A 19,235-nucleotide genomic window follows, 5' to 3' on the forward strand; every position below is an offset into this window, starting at 1 on the left:
TGGATATTTTTATGGGGACATGCAAATATTTGGCTTTAAACAAGCGTTGAATGCTTTGTGGAGACCCGCAGAAATGATCTTATAAAAATGAGCGCTGAGTGTTTTGTGGGACCTGCTGACAATCTCCTGTCCAGCCACAGAGTGTTTTTTTTGGGGGGGGGGGCATGCTAACATTGTCCTATTAACAACTGCTGAGCGTGGTTTGTGAGGACCGGTGAAACAAGGCTTAGAGTGATGACTTACCAGGCCCCACCACAGCGCGTCTGCGTAGGTCTCAAACTGGTCGTTGTCCTCTTTCTCGGCCAGATAAACCAGGAAGGACGCCAGGATGAGGCAGAGGAAGCCAATGTACCACGCTGTGATCAGCTCCTGCAAAAAGTCAAGGTGTCAGGAAGGACTCAACAATATACTGTAGCTCCTTCATTTAGTTCAGTGACAGAGTATCGAAGCAATAATACTTATGAGCAAGGAAAACCTTGCTTTATCAAATCAATAGATGCCAGGTATCGCGTATTTACCTTATGACCAGAGTACCAAAGCAATATTAACTTAACCTTTTACACTCGTGGAAATCGGCCTATATGGAGAGGGCCGAATTTAAACGTTTCTAAAAGAAGGACTATTAAAAGCACAAGCATTCTGCATGTCATCCTTGTAACTGTGGATCTTACATAGCGATCATAAATGTTGATACTGTAAATCACGTGAGCTTTTAAATAAGGAAAAGTGAAGTGCACATTTGGACTAACGGGGGAGTGTGGTTTGTTTGTATGGTATTTATTATAATCCTCAACGTGTCATCTTTCAGAACAAATTGATTTACAGCATTTCCCTCAAAACAAAAAAATGTGTAGAAGTTGCCTAATCAGTGGCAGGAATGGAGGCACTGTACAGCCACTGCATTGCAATTTAGGCACTTATCAGTGACAAAATCTGACATTTTCAACCCTTTATGGGATGACACTGGCTGTGAGTGGAAAGGGATACAAAGTAAAAATACATTTAAAAAATGGTTGTATGGAACAAGAGGATGGGAGTGTGGTTACATTGAATTTATAATTGAATGAAATTGCCAGAGGAGTCATACACTAAGAATTAGTTCCTATAGTCTAAATGGACAGTTCAAAATCTCCAAGTGTTCCCAACACCAGTCCCAAATGTGTATAAAAGTATTTATTGCACACCGTATCATGTCCCAAAACAATGGATGTAACTAAGACATGTTATCACTGTTATATTCACCTACGTGATCAAATATTGAGAGAACAGAATGCCACAGCTACATGAGGTTATACACTGAGTGTACAAAACATTAGGGACACCTGCTCTTTCCATGACATAGACTGACCAGGTGAAAGCTATGGTCCCTTTTTTGGTGTCACCTGTTAAATCCACTACAATCAGTGTAGGTGAAGGGCAGGAGGCATGAGACAGGTTAAAAGAAGGATTTTTAATCCTCGAGACAATTGAGACATGGATTGTGTATGTGTGCCATTCAGAGGACAACATTTTGAAGTGCCTTTGAACGGGGTATGGCAGTAGGTGCCAGGAACACCGGTTTGAGTCTCAAGAACTGCAACACTGCTGGGTTTTTCCACACTCAACAGTTTCCCGTGTGTGTCAAGAATGGTCAACCACCCAAAGGACATCCAGCCAACTTGACACATGTATGGGAAGCATTGGAGTCAACATGGGCCAGCATCCATGTGGAATGCTTTCTACACCTCGTAGTCCATGCTCCGACAAATTGAGTCTTTTCTGAGGCCAAAAGGGGGTGCAACTCAATATTAGGAAGGTGTTCCTAATGTTTTGTGCACTCAGTGTACACGGTATAGTAAACACTATTAGTCCATTGATTAATCAATATAAGAGCAACCTGATGTAATAGGTTTGACCTACAACTCACATACACAGAGGGACCATGTCCTTCAATAAAATGGTCAACCCAAAGAATGAGGTTTAGGAGTAAATACCTCCTTTAGTGAAGTTCCTACATGAGGGAAATAAAGGTCAATATCAATTGTCAAAGTGCTGTAAAACTCAACGCTTTACTATTGATGAGAAACAACCCTTTTATTGGGCATCACTGAGCAGCGACTAACATGATAAAAACCTGTCCGTAAACCCAAAATGCATAAACTAAAAGTCCGATTTTGTACCACAGGAAATTCTCTGAAACCAAATGTGTTTTTCAATCCAGCAAATGTTGTAACCTAGAAATATGTCAGGTTATAATTTGGTAATAAAAGATCCAGTGCTGGATAGAGTATCAGGTCCACTTTGTTTGAGGGACTGACTGGTGCTGAAGTCAACACAAGGAAATACTGTGGTTGGCTACTCTGAGAAATGGGCACTTTGCCCCTCTTCAAAGAGAATGGCATTCCCTGGCATTACCTATCATTCCGGCTGCTGAGGCAGCTCCCCCGATGCCACTGTTGTCCATATTTAACCATGGGGAGGAGAGAGATAGAATTGGGGATGAGATGGAGAGAGAGGGAGGAGGTAAGCGAAAGGGAGACAGAGACAGAGGCAGAATAAGTGACAGAGAGACAGAGATGAGATGGAGAAAGAGAGAGAAACAGAGAGAGAGAGAGTGAGAGAGAGAGGAAAGAACGACTGATTGAGGGGGCATCCTGGATGTGAAACATCAATGCGGCAAAATAGTCATGACCCTGACAGATGGCTGTGTGGAAATAGGCACAGCTCAACATCACAAAGACAGACATGGTGGTTAATTATCCCTGATTCCCTGGCTTATCCCTTCAGTGTTGGCAGAGTTGGGATTTTTTTTACACCTAAAAAGGTACACGTTGAAATGTAGTGGGTTTTTCTCAATGACACACAACAGCTTCCCTATTCCCCATGTGGCAAGCGCTGGTTTAGAAAAGACAGGAAACTGCGGAGACGACAAAAACGAACTAGCAAACAGAATTAGTTGGGCTAAAAATAGCCTCCACTTTCTGGGCTGGTTCACGTGGAATTCTGTACCAGGTTTGTGAGGACACAACGTGTAAGAGAGCCTGCATCAGTCATTGATAGATCATAGTCTACATAGTCTATAGATCATAGTCTACATAGTCTATAGATCATAGTCTATAGATCATAGTCTACATAGTCTATAGATCATAGTCTATAGATCATAGTCTACATAGTCTATAGATCATAGTCTATAGCAAGTTTTAAGGCATACACATCACAGACAAACTGAATTGGTCCACTCACACAGACAGCATCGTGAGGAAGGCGCAGCAGCGCCTCTTCAACCTCAGGAGGCTGAAGATTCGGCTTGTCACCAAAAGCACTCACAAACTTCTACAGATAGCATCCTGGCGGGCTGTATCACCGCCTGGATGGCACTGCACCGCCCTCTAGGCTCTCCAGAGGGTAGTGAGGTCTGCATAGATCACCGGGGCAAACTACCTGCCCTCCAGGACACCTATACCACCCGATGCTACAGGAAGGCCATAAAGATCATCAAGGACATCGAGCCACTGCCTGTTCAGCTGTCATCCAGAAGGCGAGGTCAGTACAGGTGCATCAAAGCTGGGACGAGAGACTGAAAAACAGCTTCTATCTAGCCATCAGACTGTTAAACAGCCACCACTAACATTGAGTGGCTACTGCCAACACACTGTCAATGACACTGACTCATCCAGCCACTTTAATCATGGGAATTGATGGGAAATTAGATCACTTTAGCTACCTTATATAATGTTACTTACCCTACATTGTTCATCTCATATCTACATATGTACTAGCCACTTTAACTATGTACCATCACTCATTCATATATCCTGTACATACTTGATCATAGTCTACATAGTCTATAGATCATAGTCTACATAGTCTATAGATCATAGTCTACATAGTCTATAGATCATAGTCATTATATATATGTACATATTCTTTATAGATCAGTAGTTTTTTTTTTTTTGGAATTGTTAGTTAGCTTACTTGTCGTTATTAGCATCGGAACTAGAAGCACAAGCATTTCGCTACACTCGCATTAACATCTGCTAACCATGTGTCTGACAAATAAAATTTGATTTGATTTGATTTGATTTATAGTCATACATAGTCTATAGATCATAGTCTACATAGTCTATAGATCATAGTCTACATAGTCTATAGATCATAGTCTACATAGTCTATAGATCATAGTCTACATAGTCTATAGATCATAGTCTACATAGTCTATAGATCATAGTCTACATAGTCTATAGATCATAGTCTACATAGTCTATAGATCATAGTCTACATAGTCTATAGATCATAGTCTACATAGTCTATAGATCATAGTCTACAGATCATAGTCTACATAGTCTATAGATCATAGTTTACATAGTCTATAGATCATAGTTTACATAGTCTATAGATCATAGTCTACATAGTCTATAGATCATAGTCTACATAGTCTATAGATCATAGTTTACATAGTCTATAGATCATAGTCTACATAGTCTATAGATCATAGTCTACATAGTCTATAGATCATAGTCTACAGTGCGTTTAAGAAAGTATTGAAACCTCTTTTGTTTTTCCACATTTTGTTATGTTTTACAACCTGAATTTTAAAAGGATTAAATTGAGATTTAATGTGTCACTGATCTACACACAATACCCTATAATGTCAGTGGAATTTTGTTTGTAGAAATGTTAGGAATTAATAACAAATGTAACGGTGAAATGATTGAGTCAATAAGTATTCAACCCCTTTGTCGTGGCAAGCCTAAATAAGTTCAGGAACAAAAATGTGCTTAACAAATCACATAATAAGTTGCATGGACTCAGTCCATGTTCAATAATAGTGGTTAACATTATTTTTGAATCACTACCCTCTCTCTGTACCTCAATTGTACAGGTACAATTGTCTCTGTACCTCAAGGTCCCTCAATTGAGTAGAGAATTTTAAGCACAGATTCAACCAATGCCTCACAAAGAAAGGCACCGATTGGTAAATGTGTAAAACAAACAAAAAAAGCAGACAATGAAAATCCCTTTCCCTTTCAATCAATATACTAAATCATTTTAAAGATACTGGTGTCCTTCCTAACTCAGTTGCTGGGTATTTCACCATGTGGTCAATGGTGATTTTAAAACAGTTACAGAGTTTAATGGTTGTGATATGGTAAAACTGAGGATGGATCAACAACATTGTAGTTAATCCACAATACTAACCTAAATGACAGAATGATAAAAAGGAAGTCTGTACAGAATAAATATATTCCAAAACAGGCATTCTGTCTGCAACAAGGCACTTTTTAGGATAAAACTAAACGGAATAAAGCTAAGCACAGGCTAAATACGAGAGGAAAACCTGGTTCAGTCTGCTTTTCAACAGACACTGGGAGACAAATTCAACATCAACAGTGTTTGTCTGCTGCCAAAGGTGCTTCAACAAAGTACTGAGTAAAGGGTCTGAATACTTATGTAAATATTATTTAAGTTTTTAATATTTTATACATTTGCTAAACAGATGAATGAATACCGTTACGGGGTATTGTGTGTATATTGATGAGGGAAAAAAACAATTTAATCCATTTTAGAATAAGGCTGCAACATAACAAAATGTGGAAAAAGTCAAGGGGGCTGAATACTTTCTGAATGCACTTTGTTTTAAGACTAAACAGAATGCGCTCTTAGGCCTACAGCTCGATGGTGGTTATACAAGGCTGCTATTTTAAGCCTACTAATGACAATGACATTACTTATTATTATTATAATAATAAATGAGGATCATAACAATAATAGCAATAATAACAATAAGTAGATCAATAAAATAGGATTTATTATTAATAGTTTTTTTTAAACACTAAATAAATTATAAATAATACTAAAGATATCAGTAGGCTATTAAACAAACACTCAAAAAGGCAACATGAGCAGGATCTGTCGCTATATAGATATATATGGATGATTTATAAAGCCAGGCTCATTTAACAGTTAGGCTATTGATTATAGACTTAATTAAGTTTGGGTTTCTTCTCTTCTCACTTTTCTAAGATGATTAAAGGCAAGGGATGTTTTCTCGTCTCCTAACTCCGCTGCTGCCACCACATCATTATTCTCAACACCAATATGCTGTTGAACTTTGCTATTATGCACCTAGCAACATGGAAGGTTCTCCCGTCTCCACAGAGGAACTCTGGAGCTCTGTCAGAGTGACCATCGGGTTCTTGGCCACCTCCCTGACCAAGGTCCTTCTCCCCCGATTGTTCAGTTTGGCCGGGCGGCCAGCTCTAGGAAGAGTCTTGGTGGTTACAAACTTCTTCCATTTAAGAATGATGGAGACCCCTGTGTTCTTGGGGACTTTCAATGCTGTAGAAATGTTTTGGCACCCTTCCCCAGATCTGTGCCTCTACACAATCCTGTCTCTACACAGTTCTATGGTCAATTTCTTTGACCTCATGGCTTGGTTTTTGCTCTGACATGCACTGTCAACTGTGGGACCTTATATAGACAGGTGTGTGCCTTTCCAAAACATGTCCAATCAATTGAATTTACCACAGGTGGACTCCAATCAAGTTGTAGAAACATCTGAAGGATGTTCAATAGAAACAGGATGCACCTGAGCTCAATTTCGAGTCTCATAGCAAAGGGTCTGAATACTTAAGTAAATAAGGTATTAATGTTTTTTATTTTTAATACATTTGCAAAAATGTCTAAAAAACTGTTTTTGCTTTGTCACTATAGGGTATTGGGTGTAGATTGACAACTTTTTAAAATTCATTCATTTTAGAATAAGGATGTAATGTAACAAAATATGGAAAAAGGGGTCTGAATACTTTCCGAATGCACTGCATATTATGAGGTAATCAATTAGCAACAATATGCATTAAGCTTAGACAGAACACCAGTAAGAACACTCCCAACCACCTGCCTTGGTGCATTCTGCTCATACTCCCAAGGCTCTGTTAAAGATCAACTTACAGTAAAAACACACACATCATTGTTAATATATTAGATCACAACAAGGCTGCACAGCAATCTAGCTGTTCGATCTCACAGACAGAAGAAAGACACGGTGTGACGAGCCAAATTCAATAAGAGGAAACAGTCCATGGCCGCTTCGGCTTCTGTCTGTGTCAGACTCCGGACCTGATCCATTTTGCCCTGACACTCCTCTAACAGAAGATCCCTTTAGGTTCTCTGCACATCACTGCCCTCTGCTCTTTCTCTCTGGCTCTCTATGGGGATTCTGCTGCTATGCATCTCTGGGACTGGGAGAGGGAGACACTCTTAATTCCCAAATGAAAGTGCTCCATTTATCAGACCAAGTGTGTGTCCCGAATGGCACCCTATTCTCTATATGGGGTACTACTTTTTACCAAAGCCATATAGGTCCTGGTCAAAAATAGTGCACTACATATGGAATAAGATGCAATTTGGAATACAAACCTAAACTTCATGAGCTTTTGACAAATTGGAGGGTACATTTAGTCATAGTGGGTATGGGATTGGTCACAGCATGTCTCGTGGAGAGCTCGATGATGAGTGTGTTGTTTTCTGTGCTACGGGTGTAGTAGAACAATCTGAGAGCCGTAATGTTTCTAGAAGTTATTATTTGTTTGAGCAGACTGTCAATCAATCTGGTTAGGGGGAGGGGACAGTCATATGGCAGTGGGATCAATGAACTTGGATAAATACACTTGACATGTGGTATCAGTTCACTTGACTTGTCTGTGGAAGCACAAGTCCAGATATTGGATTTACAGACACATGCTGCAATGCGGGCAAAGAGCCAGATTGGAGTGGCGAGGTACACGCATCAGTTCAATGAATCAAATCTCACACACGTGCACACATAGATACCCGTGTACGCACACACGCAAGCACCCACCCAGTCATTTATTACCTTGCTGTGAGCGTAAACAACAGATCCCAGGAGTTTCCAGGTGCCTCCACGGCGGTCCATTCGGATCATGCGCAAGATCTGCAGGAACCTCAAACTCCTGATGGCAGAAGTAGCAAAGACATTCCCCTGGGTTCCAGCCGCCAGCACAGAGATGGACGCAATCAGAACCATGACGTCTGGGAAAGAAACATTTTACTTTTATTTGTGTGCATATTATATATACATACATATATATATAAATACACATATATACAAATACACATATACAGACACACACACACACACACACACACACACACCCCTTCAAAAGTTTGGGGTCACTTAGAAATGTCCTTGTTTTTTAAAGAAAAGCACATTTTTAGTCCATTAATATAACATCAAATTGATTAGAAATACAATGTAGATGTTGTTCATGTTGGCACTTTGTGTTAGCTAATCAAAGTCCATCATTTTTAAAAGGCTAATTGATCATTAGAAAACCTTTTTGCAATTATGTTAGCACAGCTGAAAACTGTTGTTCTGATTAAAGAAGCAATACAACTAGCCTTCTTTAGACTAGTTGAGTATCAGCATTTATGGGTTCGATTACAGGCTCAAAATGGCCAGAAACAAAGCCATTTCTTCTGAAACTCATCAGTATATTCTTGTTCTGAGAAATTATGGCTATTCCATGTGAGAAATTGCCAAGAAACTGAAGATCTCGTACAACACTGTGTACTACTCCCTTCACAGAAACGCACAAACTGGAGTGTGATGAGTGGGAGGCCCCGGTGCACAACTGAGCAAGAGGACAAATACATTTGAGTGTCTAGTTTGAGAAACAGACGCCTCACAAGTCCTCAACTGGCAGCTTCATTAAATAGTACCCGCAAAACACCAGTCTCAACGACAACAGTGAAGAGGCGACTCTGGGATGCTGGCCTTCTAGGCAGAGTTCCTCTGTCCAGTGTTTGTGTTCTTCCCCCAACATAATATATTATTTTTATTGGCCAGTCTGAGATATGGCTTTTTCTTTGCAACTCTGCCTAGAAGGCCAGCATTCCGGAGTCAGCCTCTCATCTTTTTAAGTGGGAGAACTTATACAATTGGTCGCTGAGTAAATACTTTTTTGCCCCACTGTAGATACTTTTGTACCTGTTTCCTCCAACATCTTCACAAGATCCTTTGCTGTTGTTCTGGGATTGATTTGCACTTTTCGCACCAAAGTACGTTCATCTCTAGGAGACAGAATGCGTCTCTTTCCTGAGCGGTATGATGGCTGCGTGGTCCCATGGTGTTTATACTTGCGTGCTATTGTTTGTAAAGATAAACGTGATAACTTCAGGCGTTTGGAAATTGCTCCCAAGGATGAACCAGACTTGTGGAGGTGTCCAATTTTTTTCCTGAGGTCTTGGCTGATTTCTTTTGATTTTCCCATGATGTCAAGCAAAGAGGCACTGAGTTTGAAGGTAGGCCTTGAAATACATCCACAGACATACCTCCAATTAACTCAAATTATGTCAATTAGCCTATCAGAAGTTTCGAATGCCATGACATAATTTTCTGGAATCTTCCAAACTTCTGACCCACTGGAATTGTGATACAGTGAATTATAAGTGAAATAATCTGTCTGTAAACAATTGTTGGAAAAATTACTTGTGTCATGCACAAAGTAGACGTCCTAACCGACTTAGCAAAACTATAGTTTGTTAATAAGAAATTTGTGGAGTTGTTGAAAAACAAGTTTTAATGACTCCAACCTAAATGTATGTGAACTTCCGACTTCAATGTACCTAAAAAGGTAGGGCCGTGGATCAGACCATTTGCCTCATGCAGCGAGATACATCTCCTTCGCATAGAGTTGATCAGGCTGTTGATTGTGGCCTGTGGAATTTTGTCCCACTCCTCTTCAATGGCTGTGCGAAGTTGCTGGATATTGCTGGGAACTGGAACAGGCTGTTGTACAGGTCGATCCAGAGCATTCCAAACAGGCTCAATTGGTGACATGTCTGGAGAGTATGCAGTGTCATGGAAAAACTGGGACAATTTCAACATCCTGGAATTGTGTTCAGATCCTTGTGACCTAGGGCCGTGCATTATCATGAGGTGATGGCCATAAAAGTGATTTGAAATGACTTAGGAACTGTGCACACTTGTAGACACTCTTTAGTCCTCTCACTCAAACTCTTGTAATTTTTGTTGTCTTGTTTTGTACCTACCCCACATTTTCCAGGAATATTCTTATGTTACTGAATGTATCTAGAGTATTTTCAGATTTCTTTATCAACAAATGCAGCTAAAAGGACAGTAAATGTAAGATGCATATCAAAATCAACAGTGTAATGTTTGGATTCAGTCTTGTGTCAGGTGTACTGCTGTCTCCTCAACATTGATCTAATAATATTCCCATATTCTCCAAACTGTTCCCTTTTTAATTGCTACCATGCTAATGCATGTGGTTAGAGCGTTGGACTAGTAACCAAAAGGTTGCAAGTTCAAATCCCCGAGCTGACAAGGTACAAATCTGTCGTTCTGCCCCTGAACAGGCAGTTAACCCACTGTTCCTAGGCCGTCATTGAAAATAAGAATTTGTTCTTAACTGACTTGCCTAGTAAAATAAAGGTAAAAGAAAATATATTTAAAAAAAAATAAAAAAAATATTTCTCTGTAAGAAACATTTAAATGTAGCCCTAACCATATAGATCAATTCCCACGAGTGTGAAGGTTTACGTGACCACTAGTAGACAGTTTTATCTCACTGACCACTCAGAACAGGCAGGGGTGACACAGAAGACCACAGGGGTGGTTGCATTCAAACTCACCGATCACACAGAAGGGCTTGCGTGAAAATTTCAGACGGCCACTCCATCCTCTGTATCTGCAGCAGCATCCAGCGGCCCATATCCTCACTATGTACTCCACACCAAACACTACGATGGTGACTATTTCCTAAAGACAAAGGCTTCCTGTTATCACAGAGTTGCCCAAACATATTAAATATTATGATAATGCTTTGATATATGCTTTAATTTTGAAGGTTGTCAAAGTTATTTTGTAAGTGGGTTCATATAATATATTACATGTGCATATATAGCCAACTGAGGTAAACAATAAGCAACGCGGTATGAATAGGTGATCTAATGAACAGCTAATACATGCCATTCACCCCATGTGTCTGTGTTACTGGTGTGTTTTTTGTTGTTGTTACATGTGCATTCTACATTTTACATACATATCACTTCTCTTTCTTTTCTTCACAGTAGTTACCTGGCAAGAATATAGTTACTTGACATGCATCACATTTGGATAGACAGTACCCAAACACATACTGGTATAGCAGGGGTACTCAACTCTTACCCTACGAGGTCCGGAGCCTGGTGGTTTTCTGTTCTACATGATAATTAATTGCACCCACCTCGTGTCCCAGGTCTAAATCAGTCCCTGATTACATGGTAACAATTAAAAAATGCAGTGGAATTGGCATCAAGGTCCAGAGTTGAGTTTGAGGGCTGTACAGTATAAATGATCTATCATGTTTTTTTTTCATTACTATTATACAATATGAGCTTTTAAACCCCACCCCTCAGCTACTCTCAGTCCATCCCACCCATTTCCATAAACCACCTTCTTTTGATTTCCATGTGTCATATATTTTTCAACTTTGCTGTTTCACATCAATTCTTAACTTTTCTAATCACATTGTATCCGCAGCTTTTAAAGTTAAAGATTAATATTTTTATATTGTTGATTGATTTGACTATGTCTTTCCAAATCTCCCAACAGTGCTATTTGTAGGGTTCATTTGAGGTAAATGTGATTTTTCAGCCATTCAATAACCTGTGACCAGAAACAAGCCACATACTGGCAATAACAGAATCAGTTATCTAATGATTCTGTCTCTTTACAGCAAAATCTGCAGAGCTGAGATGGTTGTATGCACCCTATACATCAGTGTTACTTATACATTTCATGAACTATACAGTAAGTGGGAGACAAAGTGCCTACCAGTATGTACAAGGCATCTTCAGAGCTCTTCTCATACTCCTTAATGGTGGAAAACACAGAGAGGACCAGACAGGAGAAGACCAGCAGAAAACTGTGGATAACAAGATAAGAGAAAACATATTAAGGTCAATCTGTACCATGTCCAATCCAATCAAAATACACTTCAATTACAAATAGTCTTCTGTCTCCACCGATAACAACTATAAGTACCCCTATATACCACAGGCAAGTCAATAAACCTGCAAGTAATACCAATTTCACACACTGAGAGGTCTGATGGGGTTTCAGAGGCTTAACAAATTCAATTGATTAATATGGAATTGCTGAGCTTCACTGTATCCCTCTCCCAAGTCATTTGAGCTATTGTAGGAGATACAAGAGATTAGTCTGACAGTAGACGGTTAGGAACCCAAGAGGGTTTGAGTCCTATAGATCAGAGCTGGGGAGGAGGGAAAAAGTCAATATATTGACAGATGTCATTTTTCACTCTTTGGTGAAATAGATTTAAATGGTGAGTAGTGGGTGTTACAGTAGACAGTGATGTGAAGGTCGGGGTCGGGGTTGGGGCAAGGGGGATACAAGGAAATTTGAGGAGAGGAAGCTAAACTGAAAAAGGCAAAGGAAATCAAATAAGAAAAATATTGAAGACAGTATTGGTATTTCCAGAGTACTAGACCACAGGTGTAGAACTTTCTGGTCAAATAAATAAATCGTGAAACGTCCACGTCTGTTTTGGGATATTACAACAAAAAGTTATGACAAACACCGAACATTGTTTTCTTTCCCCCCAGACGTCATTACACTCGCGATAGTACAGCAGAATATGTACTGCACTTTTTTTTTACCACACTGCGCTCCTCAGCTAAATAAATAAATGTGCCTAGGGCGACCAGTGGTGCTTTCACCTTATGCAGATCTAAGCTTTACATAAACACATATTAAACCAAAATGGATCCAAAATAGAGGACCCCACCCCATAACAATTGCAATTAACTTTCCCATTACTCGTTGACACTGCTTTGGCAGATACAGTGGCTTGCGAAAGTATTCACCCCTCTTGGCATTTTTCCTAATTTGTTGCCTTACAACCTGGAATTAAAATTGACTTTTGGGGGATTAGTATCATTTGACTTACACAACATGCCTTCCACTTTGAAGTTGCAATATATTTTCTCTTGTGAAACGAACAAGAAGACTAAAAAAACATAACACTTAAGTCAATACTTTGTACAGCCACCTTTAGCAGCAATTACAGCTGCAAGTCTCTTGTGGTATGACTCTATAAGCTTGGCACATCTAGCCACTGGGAGTTTGCCCATTCTTCAAGGCAAAACTGCTCCAGCTCCTTCAAGTTGGATGGGTTCTGCTGATGTACAGCAATCTTTAAGTCATACCACAGATTCTCAATTGGATTGAGGTCTGGGCTTCGACTAGGCCATTCCAAGACATTTAAATGTTCCCATTAAACCACTCAAGTGTTGCTTTAGCAGTATGCTTAGGGTCATTGTCCTGCTGGAAGTTGAACCTCTGTCCCAGTCTCAAATCTCTGGAAGAATGAAACAGGTTTCCCTCAAAAATGTCCCTGTATTTAGCGCCATCCATCATTCCTTCAATTCTGACCAGTTTCCCAGTCCCGGCAGATGAAAAACATCGCCACAGCATGACGCTACCACCACATGGATGGGGTTCTCGGGGTGATGAGGTGTTGGGGTGTTGGGTTTGCACCAGACATAGCGTTTTCCTTGATGGCCAAAAAGCACAATTTTAGTCTCATCTGACCAGAGTACCTTCTTTCATATGTTTGGGGAGTCTCCCACATGCCTTTTGGCGAACACCAAACATGTTTGCTTATTTTGTCTGGACACTTCTGTAAAGCCCAGCTCTGTGGAGTGTACGGCTTAAAATGGTCGTATGAACAGATAATACAATCTCCGCTGTTGAGCTTTGCAGCTCCTTCAAGTCCTCTCTTGGCAGGTTTGTAGTGGTGCCATATTCTTTCTATTTTTTAATAATGGATTTAATGGTGCTCCGTGAGATGTTCAAAGATTTTGATATTTTATTTATAACCCAACCCTGATCTGACTTCTCCACAACTTTGTCCATGACCTGTTTGGAGAGCTCCTTGGTCATCATGGTGCCACTTGCTTGGTGGTGCCCCTTGCTTAGTGGTGTTGCAGTCTCTGGGGCCTTTCAGAACAGGTGCATATATACTGAGATCATGTGACACTTAAATAAAGTCTGCCTGTGTGCAATCTAACTAATTATGTGACTTCTGAAGGTAATTGGTTGCAGCCGATCTTATTTAGGGGCTTCATAGCAAAGGGCGTGAATACATATGCACGCACCATTTTTCCGTTGTCCATTTTTTTAAATCGTTTTTGAAAAAAGTTATTTTTTAAATTTAACTTAATCAATTTGGACTATTTTGTGTATGTCCATTATATGAAATACAAATAAAAATGACAGGTTGTAGTGCAACAAAATAGGAAAAACGCCAAAGGGGGTGAATACTTTTGCAAGACACTGTAGCTGCTACTTTGAAGGTTTTCCTTGCAGTGATAGAATCTTCTGGCCAGTATCAGTCAATACACTTATTGTAAGTTGCTCTGAAGACTTTCTAAGAGCGTAACTTCATTGTAAAATGTCAAATGACTTCATTGCAAAATGTCAAATGACTTCATTGCAAAATGTCAAATGACTTCATTGCAAAATGTCATATCCTTCAAGGACATTGAGTGAGACATCTGCTAGGAAGTATCTATTATGACTGACAATGCTTGCCTTGGCACATCGACGTGTGACGCAAAACATTATACAAACCAGGGTAAATGGATACTTGCTCGTCACCATGACAGAGGCAGAGTCCCAAAAGGCATCCTATTCCCAGATTTATAGTGAACTATATAGGTAATAGCGTGCAAATTGGGATGTAACCATATAGTACAGCCAGTGCTCTAGCAAGCACATGGTCGCTGCAAGATGATTCCTCAGGCCTCCCGATAGGTCACTCGACTCCTCGGAAACAGTTGTCGGGTATGTCGTTAAAAAAATCCCACGTCAGTGTGTTTACAGTGTCACCATTTGAAAAATAAACTGATGAATCATTGGATGAGCAGTGCTATGTCAAGGACGACTAGAATTTTTTTTTTTTATAACACTAGTTAAAACCTGTACATATAATCAACTTTTTATAAGACTGTATGAACATTTACAATGGCTTGTAATAACTATTATGTGTTATGTTTATATGTAGCAACATTTCAACTAAATCAAAAATGCCTGCAGGCTAGGAGACCTGGGTTCAAGACCCACAAAGGGTGGTGCAATGTAACTGTTTGCTACAAAACATTTAAAACCCGAAGATAGTAATTACTTGATCTTTAGAAACACTTGTTTTGGGATTTCCATATTTGAACCATACAGTGGATCAGTTTACAGTGAGCATTTTGGTGTGGGTCAATTCAGATAGAAGTGCAACTGAATACAGACATAGTGAACACTGTATTAAATGACTCTAATTTTAGCCCATTGATTCTGAACAGATGACATTGGTTGACCTGAGGGCACTGGACACAGGAAACAGCAGATTGGATGTCCTTGACCCGGTTTTGTGTGCACTGAGTACACCAAGGTGGTCACCTTCTCCTGGTCGTATTCATTAAGGCACACCGTAACAAACTGTTTTGCACGGTAAAACGGAAACAAGCGTCTTAATGGGCAAGTTCAGGTAGTTTCGATTCCATGTTTCAGTCTGTTTTCTTCCGTTTGGTGCCTATTAAGAATCTTACATTTGTCTTTGAAAACACTGTCTACTGTATGGACCACAACCAAGAAGATAGAGGCTTGGATGTGAAACATCAAATAACTTGGCACAGATGCTGGATGCTAAGTGCAATTACACTAATAAAATCAAAAGATAATGGATCGGTGCACTGCCGTCATTGATAAACAGATCCTTTTCAATTTTTTTCATGACCAGCCAGACCAATTCATGTCTCCCCTGAAAAAGAGATACTGTGGCTTTACCATTCTCCAGAAGTGCACACTCGTTCACTCCCCTTCAAGCATTTAAAAGCCTTAGCTTGTTGCAAGTTTAGCTGGAGGGAGATAATAGGAATAGAGCCTAAAGCTCTATAGGCCATGCTCTGTTTCATGTCTGGGCCTGCTCCTCTGTAAAGGATGACTAACAGGGTTTTAACGGATGGGGCCTTTCCTTTTGTATCACTTATCTCTGCCTTAGCGTATTAGTCAGGGTCCTAGAGAATGGTCTCTCTTTCTCTCTCTCCCTCCTTTTATTTTGTCTTTTTTTAAATGTTCTCCCTCTTTCGGTCTTGTTTTCTCTTCCTCTCCATCTTTCACCAGGCTCTGGTCATTGATAAACCACTTCCTCTGGCTGTTTCTGAAGTAGTAGAAGGCTGTTCTTTCTCTCTCACAGTGCCGGTGGGGTGAGCTAAAGTAAGCAGTCACGCCCTCTCGCCTCGGGCTCAGACAGATTCTGCCAGACAGGCTGGAAGAAATACAGCCCACTCAGCAGCAGTAACAGAATCAGTACCGTGGCAGCAACAGCAGTAGCACAGGGAGTACAAGGATCAGGAGCCAGAGGAAAAGCCTGGCCTGTTTCAGACCTGCTCCACTCCATCCCTGCCAGCCCCGAGGGGAGAGGGGGGGGCAAGGAGAGAAAGAGAGAGAAAAAAAGAGAGTGAGTGCACTCCACACAAGCCCCCACAGTGCTCCAGTTCCAGTCCTCCAGCTAGGAGCTCGGGGGACCAAAAACAATGTTTCAACTCAACGCACCAAAAAAATAACAGACAGCTGAAAATCCATCACCCCCTCAGCAGGGTAGCCCTGCAGTGTTGTCTCACTTTGGTTTGTGTGTGTGTTGTTGTGTGTGTGTGTGTGTGTCTTTGTGTCTTCCGCCCATGAAATCGTTTGTGTGTGTCTGTGCACAAATACGTGTGTATTCGCATGTGTGCGTGTATCAAATTAAATTGTATTGGTCACATACACTTATTTAGCAGATGTTAATAAGGGTATAGTGAAATGCTTGTGTTCACTATTTCCAACAGTGCAGTAGTATCTAAGAAATCACACAAATCTAATAGTCAAATGATGGAATAAAGAAATATACAAATAATAGATCGAGCATAGGTGTGTTTGTTTTTAGTCATCCCAGACATCAATTTTGCCCTGTGACACTGTCTGTGGTTAGGCAGGTGACTGGTGAAGCAGCAATCAATTACTGCAGCCACAGCCACAAGCTCCTGGCTGAGTCCCCTCAGTAAGCCGAGCACTTCTCCGCCGCAATGTGCCATGCAAATGAGTTCATGGAAAAGCTCTCTCCATCAGGGAATACGAGCGTCGTGTCAGGTTAAAGGTTTGTGCTCCCATCTTAGCACAGCGACTCTGGCGAAGCCTTGGATTGGATTTGAGGACACCGAGCTAATTGGTGCCACCGCCAACGTTTCTGTCTGAAGTATTTTTGTACATGTCGAACACAGCCCGGTTTAAAATGGAGGCCCGCTTTGAACTCCGAGGGAGTGTTGCTCGCTGGAGCGATCGATCGGCTAGGTTTGGTGCTGTGAGGTTGTTGTAGCATAAGCCGGAAGGTGGAAATGGAGAACGTGGTAGTGAACTGTGTAGTCTGATGGTCAAAGACTAACATGGGGAGGATGAAAAACAAAGCACTCTGTACATTGAATCGAAGGCTAGTTGTACGATTTGTTTTGGAATGTGTTGTAGTATCAAGATGCATTAGGTGTACAGTGTATATATATATACAGTGGGGCAAAAACGTATTTAGTCAGCCACCAATTGTGCAAGTTCTCCCACTTAAAAAGATGAGAGGCCTGTAATTTTCATCATAGGTACACTTCAACTATGACAGACAAAATGAGAAGAAAAGAAATCCAGAAAATCACATTGTAGGATTTTTAATGAATTTATTTGCAAATTATGGTGGAAAATAAGTATTTGGTCAATAACAAAAGTTTCTCAATACTTTGTTATATACCCTTTGTTGGCAATGACAGAGGTCAAACGTTTTCTGTAAGTCTTCACAAGGTTTTCACACACTGTTGCTGGTATTTTGGCCCATTCCTCCATGCAGATCTCCTCTAGAGCAGTGATGTTTTGGGGCTGTTGCTGGGAAACACGGACTTTCAACTCCCTCCAAAGATTTTCTATGGGGTTGAGATCTGGAGACTGGCTAGGCCACTCCAGGACCTTGAAATGCTTCTTACGAAGCCACTCCTTCTTTGCCCGGGCGGTGTGTTTGGGATCATTGTCATGCTGAAAGACCCAGCCACGTTTCATCTTCAATGCCCTTACTGATGGAAGGAGGTTTTCACTCAAAATCTCACGATACATGGCCCCATTCATTCTTTCCTTTACATGGATCAGTCGTCCTGGTCCCTTTGCAGAAAAACTGCCCCAAAGCATGATGTTTCCACCCCCATGCTTCACAGTAGGTATGGTGTTCTTTGGATGCAACTCAGCATTCTTTGTCCTCCAAACACGACGAGTTGAGTTTTTACCAAAAATTCTATTTTGGTTTCATCTGACCATATGACATTCTCCCAATCTTCTTCTGGATCATCCAAATGCAAATCCAAAACTTCAGACGGGCCTGGACATGTACTGGCTTAAGCAGGGGGACACGTCTGGCACTGTAGGATTTGAGTCCCTGGCGGCATAGTGTGTTACTGATGGTAGACTTTGTTACTTTGTTCCCAGCTCTCTGCAGGTCATTCATTAGGTCCCCCGTGTGGTTCTGGGATTTTTGCTCACTGTTCTTGTGATCATTTTGACCCCACGGGGAGATATCTTGCGTGGAGCCCCAGATCGAGGGAGATTATCAGTGGTCTTATATGTCTTCCATTTCCTAATAATTGCTCCCACAGTTGATTTCTTCAAACCAAGCTGCTTACCTATTGCAGATTCAGTCTTCCCAGCCTGGTGCAGGTCGACAATTTTGTTTCTGGTGTCCTTTGACAGCTCTTTGGTCTTGGCCATAGTGGAGTTTGGAGTGTGACTGTTTGAAGTTGTGGACAGGTGTCTTTTATACTGATAACAAGTTCAAACAGGTGCCATTAATACAGGTAACGAGTGGAGGACAGAGGAGCCTCTTAAAGACGAAGTTACAGGTCTGTGAGAGCCAGAAATCTTGCTTGTTTGTAGGTGACCAAATACTTATTTTCCACCATATTTTGCAAATAAATTCATTAAAAATCCTACAATGTAATTTTCTGGATTGTTTTTTTCTAATTTTGTCTGTCATTGTTGAAGTGTACCTATGATGAAAATTACAGGCTTCTCTCATCTTTTTAAGTGGGAGAACTTGCACAATTGGTGGCTCACTAAATACTTTTTTGCCCCAATGTACCAGGATTCCCTAACT

General features: G+C 40.6%; 1 protein-coding gene across 4 annotated transcripts in view; it reads right to left on the reverse strand.

Annotated features, from left to right (window-relative positions):
* Nucleotides 1–19,235, reverse strand: part of LOC112267294 (potassium voltage-gated channel subfamily KQT member 2-like) — a 149,415-nt gene that overhangs the window by 105,499 nt on the left and 24,681 nt on the right. For all 4 annotated transcript variants that reach the window (XM_042300700.1, XM_024445576.2, XM_024445585.2 and 1 more), the window contains exons 2-5: nt 11,840–11,930; nt 10,657–10,783; nt 7,856–8,031; nt 244–369 (exon numbers count right to left, since the gene is read on the reverse strand). In XM_042300700.1, coding sequence (XP_042156634.1) covers nt 244–369; nt 7,856–8,031; nt 10,657–10,783; nt 11,840–11,930 — 520 coding nt within the window. The remainder of the gene's footprint in view (nt 1–243; nt 370–7,855; nt 8,032–10,656; nt 10,784–11,839; nt 11,931–19,235) is intronic.

This window comes from Oncorhynchus tshawytscha, linkage group LG02 (genome assembly GCF_018296145.1).
Source record: "Oncorhynchus tshawytscha isolate Ot180627B linkage group LG02, Otsh_v2.0, whole genome shotgun sequence".
In the NCBI taxonomy this organism is placed as follows: Eukaryota; Metazoa; Chordata; class Actinopteri; order Salmoniformes; family Salmonidae; genus Oncorhynchus; species Oncorhynchus tshawytscha.